The sequence below is a fragment of the Aptenodytes patagonicus genome, chromosome 2, assembly GCF_965638725.1.
Source record: "Aptenodytes patagonicus chromosome 2, bAptPat1.pri.cur, whole genome shotgun sequence".
Lineage (NCBI taxonomy): Eukaryota > Metazoa > Chordata > Aves > Sphenisciformes > Spheniscidae > Aptenodytes > Aptenodytes patagonicus.
Window position 1 is genome coordinate 153,646,044 of NC_134950.1, and position 18,337 is coordinate 153,664,380.

The 18,337-nt window shown below is 42.1% G+C and overlaps 1 protein-coding gene across 12 annotated transcripts in view; it reads right to left on the reverse strand.

The window, feature by feature from the left end:
* ABI1 (abl interactor 1) overlaps positions 1-3,428 on the reverse strand; it is an 83,142-nt gene extending 79,714 nt beyond the window's left edge. For 11 of the 12 annotated variants that reach the window (XM_076331741.1, XM_076331736.1, XM_076331734.1 and 8 more), the window contains exon 1: positions 3,136-3,341. In XM_076331741.1, the coding sequence (XP_076187856.1) occupies positions 3,136-3,252 (117 nt within the window). In that variant the 5' untranslated portion in view covers positions 3,253-3,341. Of the gene's footprint in view, positions 1-3,135 lie in introns of all 12 variants that reach the window. The other variant, XM_076331742.1, reaches the window with a different exon arrangement.
* Positions 3,429-18,337: the final 14,909 nt, after the last annotated feature.

Consider the following 18,337-nt stretch of genomic DNA (forward strand, 5'->3'; position numbering starts at 1 on the left):
GTGTTACTGCCTGGCATTCTGATTTATTCACAATTTGTCTTAGGAAGAAACTGCTTCCCACTTTTCCAAGAACAGCTATTTTCAACTTGAGAGTCGCAAATGCTGTCATCTTTCCTAAATGCCTCAGTAAAAGGATGCTCACTGTCAATAGAGCTACATTCACCATTAGGGAGCCAAGTTCCACCCAGGTGAGTTTTTTCCCCCTGTCCTCCCTCCCTTCCCCACCCCCCACCCCCCCCACCAATCCCTAAAGACATTGAAGACAAATTCTCTTCAAAAGATCAGCAGGACTGAAATTTTACCAGAATTATTCCCAGATTAAGTGAAAGAGACAAAACAAGATTCATATGTTTTCAGATCCAAAAAATACAGATATAGTTTGAATACAGCAATATTGGGTGTGGGAAATTGCTTTCCTGCTTCCTGCAAAGAATATAAAACATAATAATGAGAACATCAAGAATTCTGAATAAATATCTGAGTGCTATTACAATTACTATAAGTTGTTAGCACCAACACTCAGAATAGTCAGACAAACTTGTTTCACCTCAATGCCACAACGCAGAGTGGGTGACAGTGCACAGCAAGTTTTCCTACTAAGAAGCACATAGCCTTTCCCACAGAAAGAGAGAAAACCCTCCAAATTAAAGCTATCCAAACTCAAACAGGCCAGACTGAATCAGTTACGTGCTATGAGATAAATTACAATGCACAGCCACTTCTGAACTATTTTAACACTCACTTCATGGCCAGGTTCTCTGTTCTGGCCTGCCTTTTTTATAAAATGCTCAATTACATTAAATACAAACACTTTGTATTATGTGTTGGTTAGCCTCTTCCTCTCCTTTCGTCCCTTCCCATCCCACAATATACACACGCCCCCAAATCTCATAACCCAGTGCCCTGTGTCATATTGCCTAATCCTGCAGTGGCCCCACCACAGGCACTGGAAGTATAATCTGTTCAGTAGTCCAACTGGAGAGCAGATGGCTTTGTATAAAGTGCTGATTAAAAAAACCACCTCCATCACACATTAAAAAAATATGTAATTTATCAATACGTTTGCCATCTTTACAGAGTAAATGAACAATGCGTGTACAATACAAGCGAGGTATACATTTTTCAAAGCTACTGCGCAAGTCCTCATCAGGAATTTTAGAACTCCAGCTTCCTTTCAAAAGGGGTAAACACAGCTGTAGACAGATAAAACAGACCATACCAATCCCACATCCAGCTGACCCTGATACTAGAGGTGAAAATGAGCTACCAAATTAAAAAAAAAGAAAAAGAGAAGAAAAAAGAAAAATAAAACCCACCCCAAATGACTGGATAGGAACTAGCTCACGCGTTGGGTTTTTTGGTTTGTTTGCTTGAAGGGGGGGAGGAGGGGGGAAAGACAAGTTTTAGGACTCTGAAGAAAATGATGTAACTGAAGATTCTCTGTAACTTTCTGACATAGGGAAAAAGTCAGGAGTGGGAGACAGGTCAAAACTTGTGCTGCAATTACCATGCTCATGTATTTTGTCATATTTCCCATGAGTAAAACCAAATGAACCTCGCCTCTTAGAAGCATTTATATCAGCAGCTTTCTTTGGGTGGAGCAAACAACTCGGAAGAGTAAATAGACATTAACTCATACTACCTCACATACCACAAAAGAAAAAAAAAAAATCTCAAAAGTATGGCTTGTTAGAGCAGTTTTAATCCAAGTGGCTCATTTAAAAAAAAAATTCACTTCATGTTATTAAAGCTGTGTTTTCAAATTTGCTGCTCCATTACTAAAAACAAAAAACAGTAAGACAGCTTACCAACAACGATGGATACCAGAGAATTTAATAACCTGTATTAAATACTCATCACAGGTAGTCTAGTATTAGATTCAACAAGTTCGCTTTACAAGATGTCTAGTAAGTAAAATGGAGTTTATTTGCTTTTCCCCTTCAATTTTTTTACTAAAAAAAAAAAAAGTTGAATTTGAGCATCTCTGGATGGTTCTGTATTCACATCAGCATGACTACATATAGACTTACAGAGTTATGTGCTGCAAATTCTGAAAAAATAATAATAGTAAATCGTGCTTAAAGTAGCTTCACAAAAATAGACTTAAAGCCAGGCCAAGAAGTACTGGCAATCTAAAGGAAAAAAAATCCACACCGTCTGGTGGAGACACGCTACAACCGATGGAGCCTCTTCCAGCATCGGAGACCGGGTCTGAAATTATTGTTGTAGGGCGTCTGAATTGCTAAGCCTGCGAGAGGCACAGATTGCCATTTTGAAACACCACCTCACGCTCGCACATCAGTGCCTGTACACGGGAGCTTCCTGCCCCCACAAACCGCCCATTGCAGCGATGCGGACCCTCAGCGCGCCACGCCAAGAACGCGGTTCCCTCGGCCTCGCCGAGAGCCGCACGCCGAGGAGGACCCAGCGCACGGTTCCCAGCGCGGATCCCCCCCTATGACTGAACTACGTGATGTCACGGGTGTGCGGGGCCCCTTCCGCTCCCCAAACGCCCGCCGCGCCGCTGCGGATGGCGGCCCCGCGCTGCCGGCGCGGCTCTGGCGGAGCGGAGGGGCCGCCCGGCACCCGCGCCTCGAGCTCCACGTGAGGCGCGGGGGGCGCGCGGAGCGGAGCGGCGCGGCCCGCCTCAGCAGCCGTCACCAACCGCCGCCCCGGGGCCCGCCGGCTTCCCCCGGAGGGAGCCGCGCCGCCGGGAAGCGAGGGGGAAACCCGAGATACCGGCTCTGAGCCAGCCACACGGAGAGGCTCACCGGCCCTCACGCCCCATTCACCCCCCAGCCCAGGGAGGTCTCCGGGATGTGACTCATAATAAATAAATATGGGGAGATGGGGGGGGGGGGGGGGGAAGACACACCCTCCGAGCCGGGCTGACATAATAACCCCCACCCTTCCCCTCCGGAGCGGGGGGAGGGAAGCCCGTTCGTTCGGCTAGAAAAGTTGAAAGAAAAGGCAAACCCGAGGGAACGGCTGCGGGGCGAGGAGCCGCGGCGGGGGCAAGCGGGCGCCGCGCTGCCCCTCAGGCGGCTCCGGCCCCACCGCCCGCACCGGAGGCGAGCCCAGCCGAACCTCCCCGCTCCACCGCCGGCCCCCGTGCGCTGCCCCGCCGCCCCTCACCTGGATGTAGTTGTTTTCGCAGTAGTCAGCGACTCGAGTGAGGTTCTGGTAGCTCTCGAGCAGAGCCCGCTTGCCAGAAGGGATTTCCTCCTCTAGCAACATCTGCAACTCTGCCATTTTCCACCCCTCCGCATCGCTTCCTCTTGCATTAAAGAGACAGCGGCAGCGCCGCACTCGCAACCCGCCTGGTATTGTGGGATTCCTCCTCGCCTCGCTTTCGTGAGCTCTCGCTTTCCCCACCCATCCTTCCCCCTCCGAGAGGAGGGGAAAAAAAGGAGGAAAAAAAAAAAAAAAAAGAAAAAGAAAAACACCCCCGCTTTGCAAGGCAAGCCGGGAGCTGTAGGCAGCGCCGCGCCGTGCAGGGCGCATGCGCGGGGTGAGGCGGGGCGGGCGCTGCTCATCGCCACCGCCCGCGGCCGCCGCGGGGAGGTGGCGGTGCCTGGGCGCCGTCTGCCGCGCCTGGCCGATGCGGAGAGCGGCGGGAGGGCGGCACGAGGGTTGTCGGACCGTCGGACCGTCCTTCTGGGCGCGTAGAGATGAGGGGAGACGCTTGTGTCCTTCCCCCATCCCCCTCAAAAAAAGCCCCAGCCCCACCAGTGCTGCCCTGAGGCAGCGCCTCTCTTCAGGAGAAGCCAAAAGGGTCTGGGAGGGAAGCGCTGCCCTGGTTATCCGGCCTCCTGTCAGGCTAGAAATTTGTAAGATGATAACAAAATCGGTAAAACGATAGGAGCATCGTGATTAGGGGCAATTAGTCCCTTCCCAGGGGGTTATCCCGAGGGAGAGGGAGAAATACTGAATCTAAGCTGTGTAGATCTTTGTGAAGGCCTGCCCATGAATTGACAATTAGTGTTTTTCTGGTTTTAGTTTCATAAGAAGAACTTACATATTTGGCTGAGGTAAATACATCATTCCTGCCACTCTTTTACTTCAGTTGTTAATCATCATTCAGGGCCTCCTCTGGTTGTTGCAAGGATATGGAAAGTAAGGGTCTGGTGATTATTTAGTACAACCTTTCTTGCATGTGGTTTTTTTTTTGCAAGCAAGATCCTGTTTCTGTGATCATACCAGAAGAAAAGCCAATAACAGCAGGTGGCTTCTATGCTGGGATGTCCAAGCCTGCCTTTGCAATGAGTAACAGGCCCAGAAGAAGCTGTCTCCAAGGCCCGTTATTCATACCTTGACTTTGTGTGCTGCGTGTGCGCAGTTACAAATGTGTTTTAGTAGCTGCCCCAGAGAAACCCACAGCAGTGAAAAGTTGGCATGTTTCAGAAAAAAATATTCTCAAACACATTATAGTAAGAGCAGACTGCCTCATCTCTGCATAATCGTGTGGTATTTTGCTTGTCCTCTGGAGTCTATCTTCTGTTTGCAGCACTGAAAACCGTTCTGGTCAGGATCCTTTGGTATACCTGCTGGTGTCTCTAAATCAAGGTGGAGAGAAGAAAAATAGATCTCACTTCCCCTCCGAGGTCAGCAAAGTCTAGCATCTTGGTCTAGAACCGTGGAAGTAAGGATTAATGGTAGGGAGCCTGGGAAGGACCGGTGGGCCTGGGAAGGTCTTTGCAGCTGGAGTTACAAAAAACCACCCCCTGGCTGGGAACAGCTAGACAGGTGCTGAGAGCGGTATTTGAGAGCTGTCTGGGACAGCAGAGGAAGGAGCTGGTACATTCACAGCACTTGCTGTGGGGTAGAAATGCATCTACATTGCTATCTTCTGGTGGTTAATTCATTTGGCAGCTTAGCAAAATTGTTTCCAAAGTGCCTTCAATAACTCTTTTTAGGACAGCATGTAGTTTCCAATAAAATTTTATTTTGGATTCCAAGTACCCTTTTAATGTAAAAGAAATAAATATGATCTGCAACAGTACTGAGACATAGACAAGCTTTTAATGGGTCCCAGGGCAAGTGTGATCAGAAACCACCTTGGGCACTGGCTTCTCCTTGTTTCCAGCTATCATAATACAAAGACAAATTTGATTTCTCTATTCAGTCTGGCTGCAAATTGCTTAACACCCATTGGCTTGGATGAGTCTGTAATTGCCTGTAGATCATAGACTGACTTCATGGAAGCTGTTAACATCCTCAAATGCAGCACAACTGTTGTCAGCTCTTCTTAAAATGCTATTGCTGCCCCTGTACCAAGAGATGGCAGATGTGTGGGGCCTTGCACATCAACTTTTTTCAGTATAAGAAAAATCAGTGGTGTGTGTTGTGCTTCACTTTGGCCGGCAACCTGGTCCTACAAGCAGATGGCAGGACAGCAACTGAGCGGGGCAGTGCTGGCTCCCAGGAAACACACCCGCCCCAAGCAGTAGAGCAGAGGCTCCAGGAGGGCTTACAGCCCCTTTCCCTCCAACGGATCTCGACCCAAAAGGCCTTGCACGAACCAAAAAACCTACCAACTCTACCTCAAAATGTGCTTTCAACTCAAGACGACCTTGGAAGACCGCGTCAAAGAGCGCCACCTTGTGACAGCTGCATGGTGACTTTTCTTCAGCCTTCCTGGCACAGCCGGGCGTTATCCCGATGCCTGGTGGATAGACCTGTGGTAGGTACAGAAACTCCCAAACTGGCTCCACGGTGAGCTAAGTCAACTCTAGCAGGACTTTTTAACTTAGCGCCATACAACCACGGCACAATGGTTGTATGTGAGGACCCCACAATGCAAGATGCACTGGGAATTGTGGTGCGGACATGCTGAACTGATTAGATCAGCAGGCCTTATTAGCTCCTGCCCCATGCTAGCCCTCCTGCTTTCAAAATTACTCTCTGCAGGGTCACTTGAGTGTCTTTGCAGTTCTGCTTGCTCATGTCTGAGGTTCTTGGAGGGTTTATTGACTCATATGCAATAGACCCAAGCTGGCTCCATGAGTGTGCATGGTGTGTACACTGAGCAATTCCAAAGTACCTGAAAGCACAGTGGACATTCGGGTAGCTATGCAAGTGCTAGCCAAATCTAGCAGAACCAGCACTGAGCCAGAGCCAATAAACCTTGGACTTGAGCTGACATTTGCTGAAGACACTAGTGTGCGTCTGAACTGCATTCACTGGGTTTTTCTTTAGAAACTGTTTTATTCTGGGTTGTTTTTTTGTAATTATCACACTTTCCCATTGCTGCAGACAATAAACTGCTGATCAGAAGGAAAAGTTAACTAACTTACTCAAAATACCTCAAGTGTGCAAGAGAGCTGGAAATGAAAATATTCCTGGCCGGAGTGGCTGGACTGGTAGAGGAAAAAATGTAATGATGCTCTTCAAGCTCCACCCAAACGATCACCTGAATGAGATCGCATCCAGAGTAAAATGTGCTTATGTACCTCTCAGTGTCTCAACTGTCCGTCTGAGATTTGTTCCTCCTCAGTGGGGCATGATGATCTCCAGGGGCAATACTGTCCTTCTGGGACATAGACCATTTTTGACTGGGAGAGAAAAATGTGACTATATTCTAAACGCACCTGTTTAGAACAGCATCAAAGTAGCAGCATCAAAGCAACTTCTCCTGCACTGTAATTTCTGTAGCACTGTAACTGTCTATTCCCTTTTCTAGGCCATAGATTGACATGTGTCTTTGTTTTTCCCTTGGGAACAGTACTTGCTTCAGTAGTATTGATTGGAAAATAACTCTTTAATTTTTGTTGGACTGGTTCTCAGCTGGATCAATTCCTGATTTGGTTGTTTAGCTGCACAAGCACTTTTGACAGGGCAATGGAAAGGGAGATGAGGGGTCTGAGGGGGCAGCTGGAAGCACAGAGGACACAGGGCCTGTTCAGATCAGCCACATCAGCTCTACTGCCAAATGCCAAGTCTCATGTTCTTGTAATAAAATTTTTGTTGATTACAGCGATATACTTACACAAGTGTGGCTGTACTGGGGCAATCCCGTGTGAATACTTAATACTATAACTTTAATGTTTCTTTTCTGGGACCAAAAGTTGCCTTTTTGATATCTCCTACACCAAATTAGAAGTAGCTGCCCAAGAAGGTACATAGCTGTGTTGGTTTGCTTTCCTGTGCTTTAGATCCAGCCCACAGAGCCTTACTTAAGAACCAGAATAATTAACCATATTGATATTTCAGTTATCATCACGGGGTGTCTGAGTATCGCAGAGATGAATGAGGCTGTTCCCACTTCTCAGAGACAATTTGTCAGGCTCTCTGCACTCTCATGGGCAACTCTGCTGCCCTTTTTTCCAATTAATATTTAAGGTTTTCATCACAGCTGTAACAACTGGAGATGCTCCCTCCTGCCCTGCCGCGGGAGCAGGGGTGTTTGGGGTAGGGCTGCATCCCTGAGCCTGGTCCAGGGACCCCATTGCACCCCCCTGCCAGTTGCTAGGCAGCTCACGAGCTCTGTGCGGCAGAGCCAGCACATGCCAGCCAGGCATTGCTAGGCAGCCTGAGCTGCTGGAGAGCACAAAAATAGTAAGATTCAAAATTGCAGCTTCAAGAATGCACAAGATAAGAGCAGCACAAAAATAAATAGTTTTACCGTATTTTGACATGACCTTTCTCCTCTAACATATTTTCACTTGCAGGATTTGCCTTCTGTCTCAACCCCATGTTTCATAAAAGTCTCTCCTCTTCATCCCTCCTGCATGCTTATCTTTGCTCCTCAGCAGTGCTCTGGTGTCAACAGTCCTTCATTTTCTCTCACCTCCGCTACCCTTTTCTGAATCTGTCATCTCGGTTGTTCCCCTCCGATGTTCCGCTGGATCCCCTGTTCCTTTGGCCTCTTTCATTTTGGTCTTCATTCTTTCATCTTTCTCAGCTCAACCTCTGGCCACCAGGTTGCCTCCTGACTTTGCCTTTCCATTTTCACTGCATCAAAGAATTCCTCCCATATCTTCTCTTCCCAGCTCCCTATCTAGGTCCCTTCTGCTGCTGTCACTTCCAGCTGCCCATCACAAGGTAGGCTTATCTTCTTAATCCCTCAAAATACTGCCAAGGCAGAGGAGGCATCCACTGCCCTAAAAGCATGGGAAAAGTGGAGGATTCAGACCCTGGTGATGCAGCCATACATGTGCAGAACCTCAAGAAAGACCATTTCTTTCTTCTTAGACCTAAACCAGGTAACATGGGTATTGTGTGACACATGACAAGATGGCCTGCTTCTTAGACTGATAACAAATGAAGCTAAACTATTTTGTCATAAAAACATTTTGAGGAAAGGCTGGCTTTAAAGCAACCGCTTAAAGCAGGAGGTGGATTTCTGGCAGTAATCCTTTTTATTGATAAATGGGTTTTGGCCTTCTTTTATTTAATGGCTTTGGAGGGGTAGTTTAAATATGAAAAGAATCAATCCTGTTGCAAGGGGTAGGCACTGAGTGAAAGTCAGGTTTCTGAATAGACCCATGCAGGTTTGGCCTACTCATTAGAGGGCAGGTTGGAATTTCCTGATGAAATATCTGTTTGTTGGAGGATGCCAGTCCTTTAAAATGGAAGACTTTTTGATATGTGTATGTGAAATAAAACTTTCCCTGGGAAAGGTTTTTCACCCTGCATAGAGCTTCTGGTCAAAAGCAGACAGAGAGACACCTTGCCCAGGAAAAAGTAGTATTTGGATAATGAGCAGTGAAAGGGAACACAGCAGATCCAAAGGCAAGTCTCCTGTGTCCCTGACTTGAAAACTGGCACTGAAAGGTGGATGCCCCATGTCAGCAGTGTCCTACTTGCTTAGCTCTTTGGAGTGAGCGTCCCTAGCAGGAAAAAAACACTGCTCAAGGTCTTGAGAAACGTTTTGAAGTCTGAAAACACGATTAGCACCATTTCTGTTCCGTTTTGCACCGCTTGATAAAGGCTATGAGTATAACACAAACAAAAATGTTCCAGAGTGAATGCATATACCCGTAAAGCCACCCCAGGCTTAGTGGGGCTTATTGCCTCAGACATTATTTGCAGGGTCATCAGAAATATAACTGCTTCCTTGAGATATAGAGGCTAAGATGGCTTTGCAAATTCATGCAACACTGCAAATGATGTCTTGAGGCCACTGGCTAGTGCTGAACCCAGAGTTAATAAGCTCTTCTGGACTATATTTACTATATACAGAACTGAAGTGTCTCTGGTGTTCCTTGGAGCATCTCTAATATCCATTTTTTTCTGTTCTACATCAGTTCCCAGTCTCCTATGATCCCAGATAATGGAGAGTTGACTGTAATAATACCATCATCTAGTTTATACACACCTCAAAATTGATTAGTCCATGCTCATGCCTATACCTAACTGCAATCTCTAGCCTAATTTATTTCCTATCTTCAGTACTAAGTTTCTGTAGATTAATTGGATGGATAAAAACCAGAATGCAGTAAACATCTATGTTTCAGTTCTCAGTGTTTCAGAGCTAACATTTGATCTATCTCTACAGATTTTTTATTTTTTTATCAATTGAAATTATTTATGTATGTCCATTTTTATGCTAAATAAAAAGAAATCAAAGACTCATCAAAATGTTCTTAGCACATTGCAAAGACTTAAAAGAATACATTATTGTGAAGATAATTTAATTGCACAATTGCAATTCTTCATTGTATTTGAGGAAATGTGAGCATGGATAGGAATTACTTTTATATACTTTCTATTTAAAAGATTAGTATTTTTCTAAGCCCCACAGTTTTTTTGATGCAGATTAAAAGCATTTGTATTCTGTACTGATTAATTGGTATGCCTCTTTTGCATTTAAATATATACTTCATTGAATTGCAGCTTTCCATCACAAAGCAGCAAAAGAGAAAATAATTAAATGATAACATCATGCTACATCATAGAAAGAGTGCTATTTCCCCAATAAAAAATAAATATTTGACAGCAATTCTGCAGTGATAGTATTTCTCAGCACAATATTTGGATGGCAAAATAAGGCACAGCATAATAGTATTTTTTTTCAGCAAGTAAAAACACATTACAGTTATTGGGTCTGTTCCAGCTCCCAGTGAAACAGTAAAGCTTCAACTCGAAGCAATATTGAGTCTGTGGGGTTGAGCAGTACTTGAAAAGGAGTATCTTCAATAGGCGTTGAAAGCAAAAGGAATGGGATTGGATGCACAGCAACCCTCAGATGCAGTTGTCTACTAGAAAATCATTTCCACGCTAAGATAACATTGACATCCCCCTTGGTATTGTCCCAGTCAGAGCCCAAACACAGACTGTGCAGATAATGAGGGTAAAAAGTCATTACACATAGACTGAGGCTATTCTCTGTTGGGAACATTTAAAAATAAATCAGGCCATTTAGTGCAATCCAACAGAATTTAAAGGGTAAGCATTGGCTATTCAGAATAAATAGGGGTTTTCTTTCCTATTACTTTTCATTACATAACAGGAACAATCTCTTGTGCCTATGAGATTGATTACATGTCTCAAACTTAGTTTAGATATTAATTAATCTCAGCAACCACTTATTGTTTCCTGTAGCATAATGCAGTAAAAATTGTCCTTTAATTACCACTAATGAAAGTTACCTGCAGTGAAAGTGAATATATGCCACTGGAGAATGACTTGGTTCAGAGGGCAGCAAATGCAAACATGAACAATCTTTATGATGCACAGGCACAATTAGAAGTGAATATGTAAATTACCAATGGCAGCTTCCTGCTATGCTCAACTATTTGATGTCAACATTAGCTGTGAATGTTTCAATTTATTTGGTCATAACTATAATAATCCCACAGTATTTTTCTGGCCAGTGTGTTTCCTAAAGGGCTGGGGACTTTTAAACACTGTCATGTAATATATACGTACTTACTCAGTATTAAAAATGTTTCTGACATTCTTTAAAATAATTCTGAGTGCGAAGTGGATTAATTATGCTTGCCATCACTTCTCTTTAAATGTCTGACCCTTCACTCTATGTCTGACATGTTTGTACTTTTCAAAATTGCTTTGGTGTGTAAGGTGGAGCCTAGGTTTTTACATCAATTGGGAGATGTCTCATAACTAGATACCTTTGTTTATACACTAAGGAAAAAAAGGATTTATTTAGTACTGTTCTGACTGCAAAAGAGATCAAGATGCCTTTTTACATGAAAGATATAGCATAGACACCTCACTGTACTGTATGTGAAATTCGTAGTTAAGTTTCCCCTTGTAATGCTTTGCTTTCAGTTGCTTATACCTTTGTCAGTCTTAATTTAGCCCTAGTAGCACATATTTCTATTTCAGACTTTATTTTTCCTCTTCAGGGACTTTGTGAGACGGAAACAAGAAATGCTTTCTATTGATTCCATTACAAATGTTTCAGCCAAGAGGTTAAACCCCCAACAGCTCTATATTTTGAATGAGGACTTTCAAATTTGGCAGAAGGTAGTTTCAGGACCGTACCTCCTGCTCTTCCTGAGAATGACAATATTTGGTTAATTCCTAAGTTTCTAAAAGCAATATATTTGCATACTCTCAGTAGAATTTTTAAGTTAAGATACATCCGCTGAGGAATTGGGCTACGCTGATGATGTTTCATTGTGCACTGCAAGGGCCAAGAGATTTTCTCTGCATTTATGTTTTTTGAACACACAATATCACTGTGATGGATAATGGTATAGGGGGATTGTATCCCCGGGCACCTGGAATGTAACAGCATGATGAATTCTGGGACAAGAGATAGTGGAGGGGTTTGCAGGGGCCAGAAAGAAGGGGCATGTACAGGTGTGGAAGAGGAGGAGAAGAAGAATAGGTCAAGAGGAACTATGATGGGACGCAGATTGTTTAGGTATGTGGTAGAACAGGAAGGGCTGATCATGGCAGAGAACAGGCGGGCTGAGAAGAGCACTAAAAAAGTAGAGGCATTTCCCACACGGGACATAGTCTTGGGCTCAGGAACTTACTTTCTCTCGTTTTCTCACAATAGCCAAAAAATTCACAGAAAACTGTGGACTATGGTTTACAATCATGGCCAGTTACTCCTGCTATGTAAAGGTCATTTGCTGTAGATCTGAAAAATCAAATCCTGATGTTAGTACTGATGTTGACCACACACTGAACTCTTAGCAGGTTGAAACAATACATTGACCAGTTAATTACCTAGTGAGTGCCATCATCTTACAATCTCATAGACAATGTGATACTTGGCTGGGTATCATCATACAGGCTAATAAAGAGGGCAGGTCTTTTTTATCCCAGAAATTTGTTGAAACAGGCTCTCTTTTGAAAACTCTTTTGGTTTCCAGTGGAAGAAAAAATGTTTTGTCAAAAAAAATGGGCTGAATATCTTTGCTCAAATGGCTAATATACATAATTTTTAATTATTTTTATTGTGTGGCCTGAAAGGTTCCTTATCTCATTTCAGATAAAAGAATTCAGTATTCAAATGCTTTCTTGTTCTGCATTAGGAAAAGAGCAGCAAATCTGACGTATGGTACCTCATTCAAAGATATTATGTCTTCATAACTGAAAAAGCCTCATTTCAGTTACCTCTTTAAGTGTTATTTACAATAGCCTCATGCTATAATAGTCTATTAGAACAATAAAATTGCTATAAAGTGATTTTCCATTACAGTTCTGTGGTGAATATAAACTACATCAACCTTGTAACACAAGCCTATAGCTTAAGTTATTCTGTTGCTGCAGTTCAGCTGAAAGCCAGGTGGTGTTGGTTGAAGTAGCAGTGAGTCAGTCGCAACCCTGCTACCTTCCAGCATGGTCACCACCGGCCATCACACACTAGCGTTAGGCTGGTAGCTACTAACCATTCCCTTGGCACATGGCAGACAGCTGCATTTTCTGGATCAGAGTATCACTTATTTTACCCCTTAAGCAATACTAGTAGGAGTTAGCAAATGACTATGAGAATATTGTGTATATCAGTAGAAGATATTAAGAGGAAGGCCTAGCAGGTCATCCCGTCCATCTCTTGAATATGGCAAAATTGTCCTCTATACTTCATAGTCCAGCTTTTTATTCTCTCCAATTTTAAATGTCCCTACCAAAAACGGCCTGGAGCTTCCAACACATCAGCTGTCAGACTGTTCCACAGTCCACTATGGTACTGCACAAGTTGTGCAATGCTAAGGGTGACATTGCCATATGACTTTTCACAGATTTGCATACAAATGTACTTTTCAAAGGTTTAGTGAAGCCACAGGGGAATATATTTATTTATAAGTGCCCAGGAATAAGGGTCACAGCAACAATCTAACAATTCATGTTTAATCCATTGCTAGGGCTTAGTCACAAAATAGATTGTATAAATTATGCTGTCCAATGCATAACCATTTTTGTGTGAAAGTTTTTAATCAAATAAAAGGAAGTATTTTGTCTCAAAGTAGCTCACAAGCTATAAAAGATAAACTAAGCAAAAAGGCTTATTCATCATGAAATAAGGGTTTTCCTATGCAGGGTAATACCAAAACAATTATATCAATTTCAAAGTCATGCCTTAACGTATGTCAGAAATCTCACAATAGCAGGCTGGTTTTGTGTGTTTGCCCCCCCAAAGCAGATCTCTCATATAATTTGTCTTCTGAATTTGTATAAGAAAACTTCAAAATTATGAAAGAACATGTTTTGCCCTCAGTTGGCATGTATTTATTTATTAAAGCGATACACCGGTTGTTTTACATGATAGTGGCTAACACTGCAAACTGTATTTGATATAATTTATATTTCTTAACCTTCTCTGTTGGTTAGTAGGAAGAGATTTAGTCACAAGAGGGTTTGTTTTCATATAAATCAGTAATCTGAAAGCTAAATTCAGGACACAAAGGCAATATATGTGTCTCTGATTCTAGCTGGAGGGTTGGTATGAACAGTATTTCTTCTCACTATTCATGACATTTAGAAATCTGTTTTGATATTTGATTATATTACTCAATAATTAATCCAGGATAATTTAGCACATCTTCTCCTACCAATTAATTTGGTTTTGCTCAACCATTTCTCAACATCATACCTGTAGAAAGGGAAGTACAGAAATCTGTTTACTATAAAACATATCGCCACATCTATTATTCAGGGAGGGCCACATTACATGAATGAAATTATGTCACAGCGGGATGAAAGAATTGATCCTATCTACCTACCTAATCCAGATGTTTAGGACACACCTGACTTCTGTGTTGGTGTGAATGAATGAGCATATCTACATCATAAATACAAAAGCACCGATAAAACAAAAAGTGTGCTCCAGCAGGACAGAAATACCTGTTACTGTATTGCCAAAGTGCTTCAGCTCAGCTGCGTTCTTCACTATGGGACGGTGTAACTAACCCCGGTGACAATACCAACTGTGCCATGACCATGGAGGTCTGCTAAAACATCTGCAAGAGGCTTGTGCTGGCACAGTTTTGTAGCCAAGGCTTGGCCATCCTCACACAGCCCCACCAAGACAAATTTGTAGCGAGGACTTGGTCAGCACCTTTAAACTGTTTAACTGAACCTGGTTTACTCTGGCTGAAATGAGTAGAGGAGCATTTATGAGAGCAGTTCCAGAGGCAGATCAGAGGGCAGCAATCAGCAGCTGTGGATGTGCAGGAGATGGTCACCTCTTCAGCCATCTCGGAAGTAGCTGGCAGGGAATGTGTGAATGCAGCCTGTGTTCATGGAAAGAGGTTTAAAAATGTATTTACTTTATTAAAATGTAATTTAACTCTGTCAGTTAAAAGGGGGTAAAACTTGAAAATTAGTAATTTGTGTCTATTTTGTTTTTAATTCCCAGCCTTTGACTGAAGGGAGAATTCAGTTTCACTACAGAGTGAGTTGACACCCTTGTTCTAGCACCATTCTGCTATTCTGAATAGTGCCTGATCTGTGAGCTAATCTGATAAATGAAGACATTTTGGGCACACATGGTATGCATTTTAAAGAGCTTCAGTGTGTTAACAAACTGCTCTGAATATGGTGGGCCTCTCCAGGAAGCATATAATTTGAGGCACATGAGGAGGAGATGCAGACCAGAGGAAGTAAAGACGGTCCATTTGGAATGACTGAGCAGGCACCACAGAGCTGCTCTCTAGGGTGGGCATGAGCCTTAATTTACTTTTAATACAACTGTTTTAAATGTGTTTTCTCAAGTCATTCCCAACCCCTTTTCTATACCTCTTTTCAATAATGTAAAATATCCAGATCCATTGATTTGGGGACTTATCCTGCTTCTTTGTACCCCTAAATTTCCCATTTCAAGACATGTAAGACAACCTCGTATTTTCAATATCTGAGGTCAAAATGTAATCGTTTTATCATTTTTGTGCATATTTATTCTGTTATCATCGATTCCCTATACCAGTTATGCCACAGAGATTCTTTAATGAAATATACCACAATGATGTTTTAGTGATGCAGATGACAGCATCCAGCAAACATGAAACTCCTTCACAATGATTTAGAAAATATCCACCTCTGAGTCCTACTGCGAATGCAAATCTGAGTCAAGAAATAAGGGTAATGGCAGGTGGCAGAAGAAAAACACAAGGCCAGAATTCCTGACAGCCAAGGGGTCCACCTTGTAAATGTACACAGGGCTTAATTTTACTAGTGTGAAATCAGTGGGATGCTCAGGATGTTGAGCTTGAACATGGGCATAATCACAGACAGCGCAACTGCTATTTTGTCTTCAGAAGACACGTATTTGGCCTGTGGTTACAGTGGTTTAGTCTCTGTATTGTGAATGTCTCTTGTTCCTTCCTCTGCCCCCCACGCAGTTTTGGATTTGTTTATGCAGAAGAAAGGGGGAGCTGTGGTGGGAGTGGGGTCAGGCGGCTTGTGCGGCCAGGAGAGCACCCCACTGCCACGTGAGCCACAGCTCAACCCACCTAATCCAGGGAGGAACGGGCTCTCCAGTCTCTTCCTTTGATCTGTTTGAAATACATTGCTTTTACCAACAGCTCATAATGTATTCATCAATTTCATATATAACATCACTACTTTATGTTATGTTTGTACAAATATATGTGTATATAGATGGTCATTGCATTGTTTCCTCTATTATAAAACAGAAATATGTTCGTGTACTTTCTCCAAAGATTTAAATATTTTAAAAATTTTTTGAAAAAGAAAGTCAGTAAATAGTGTCCACAGTACATTTATCATGACATAGAAATTTTGACTTTGGGATAGACAACCCTACTAATCAAAAGCTTTAGTTTTTAAGACTTTTTTTTTTTTTAGAACTACCATGCAAAAGAATGAGAAAGCACACCGAAAGTTATTAAGTGAAAAACGAACAACAACCACCTCCTGCAAAGGTTAGAAACAGGACTGAGCTGCTTATAATGCATGATTTGCTAAGGTAGCTGACAGGCATTTATCCCAAGGGTTTATACAAGTCAAAGGTAATCTGCAAATAAATGTGTATCTCCCTTTTTAAAAAAATTCTTTAGAAATTCAGAGGCACTTCTACCTGCAGGTTTTCGAACAGACAGCGATATGGTAAAATACCGGGAGAGTGAACAGAGCAACAAAAAGAGATCTTTAATCACAGTGTTTAAAACCCAATTTTTTATTTACATTAAAAGGAAAATCAAGGGAGATCTAGTTATCTGCAGGTTCTAAATTTAGATCTTCTTAAATCAGCATGTACAGATTAATCACATCCAAGAGTTTTAAATGAGCCAGCAAAGAGCATTATGGACTGTTAATATTCATTCTCAGTCAGTTTTCAAACATTGGAGAAGTTCCAGAGCACTGAAAGAAAGCAAAGGTTGTGCCAATATTGAAAAAAAGATATACAGCTGTTGTAGTCCTATCAACTTAATATTGACCCCAAGTATACGACAGAATGACTGATAGGAGATTCCATTAAGAAAGAATTAAAGAAGGATAATTTAATGAATGCAAATCAATAAGAATGTACAGAGTATATATATATATATTCAGGATAACTCAATATCCTTTTCTGTGAGAATACAAGTTTGACAGATAAATGTAACTGTGTTGTAGAAATGTATTTATACTTCTGTAAAATATCTGACTGCAGAAAATTGTCACACACCCCCCACCATAAAAATTTTAAAAATAAATTCTTATTGTAATAGAAAATCATTATGGTGCATATTAAATAAAAAAATGGCTGACAGACTTCAAATGTGGTCATAAAGGGTGTACCGACCTTGACTCCTTGTTGTTTAACTTATTTTGAATAACCTACAAGAAAACAATAAAATAACTGCTGATAAAATTTGCAGAGAGCACAGTGATTAGGAGAGTGACAAATAATTAAAAGAACAGACTGACATGATAGAATAATCTGATAAGCTAGTTGCAAAACCAGCATAACTGAATACAACCAAATACTGTTCCATCACTCCGAACAAAAGCTGTAAGAGTACACACTTATAACATGGGTCCTCAGCTACAAGTAGGGTATGAGGATCCTGTGCTTTGAGGCCTTCATCCACCTCTACATCCAAAAGGGTCAATGAATTCTGGACATACGAATGAGAATGTTGAGTTTGGAGAAGGCAATACCTCAGTCCTCTATTGCCTCTGACATTAATACAAGTATTACTGCAGCATTGTACCTAGCAGTAGTATCTATGATTCAAGAAAGATGTTAAAATATTGGAAAGACATAAGAATGGAAGAATGAATTCACTGGAGTGAAAGCATCAGTGAATTCAACTCTAAATAAAAGAAATCAAGGGGTTGCTTGATCTCTATTTATAAGGATTCGTAGGATTGTTGGAGAACCCTTCAGGAGGATAATAGTGAGCTCTCTAATCCAGCAAACAAAGCTACAGAAAGATTAAAAACTGATAATAAAAGCTAGGCAAACAAATAGAAGAAATAGAGCATATTTTGTTGTTCCGTTTCTTTTGTATGGCAAATTTGTAGTACTAACTTTTGATTTCAGGATATTTTAAAGCGATCTATGTGACACTGAAGACTTGAGCTCTTTAATGGGTACATCTTTGGTTAAAGACTTACAGTGCCTCCCAAAACTGCCCTCTGCCCTCTATTAGATTACTCAGTGTGACAAACAGACTCCAACGTAATTGTTGTCACAGTGACATGGCTGCCCGGCTCCCCGCTGAGTTTAGGGCTGCATTTCTATCTTTATCTGCAGCAGAGTGACTTGACCTTTAAACACCTCTGTTTAGGTGCATTCAAAGGCTTCTATGGATTCAATGATCATTTTTATTTCATACAGCTCAATTTTCTCTGTTTCTTGGGTTTTTTTAGAAACCAACAGTAATTTACTTCAAAAACTATTCAGCAGGTTCCTTGATTTTTTTTTCCTACTTTTTGGGGAACAAAAACTGACAGCTGTCTTTCCTCA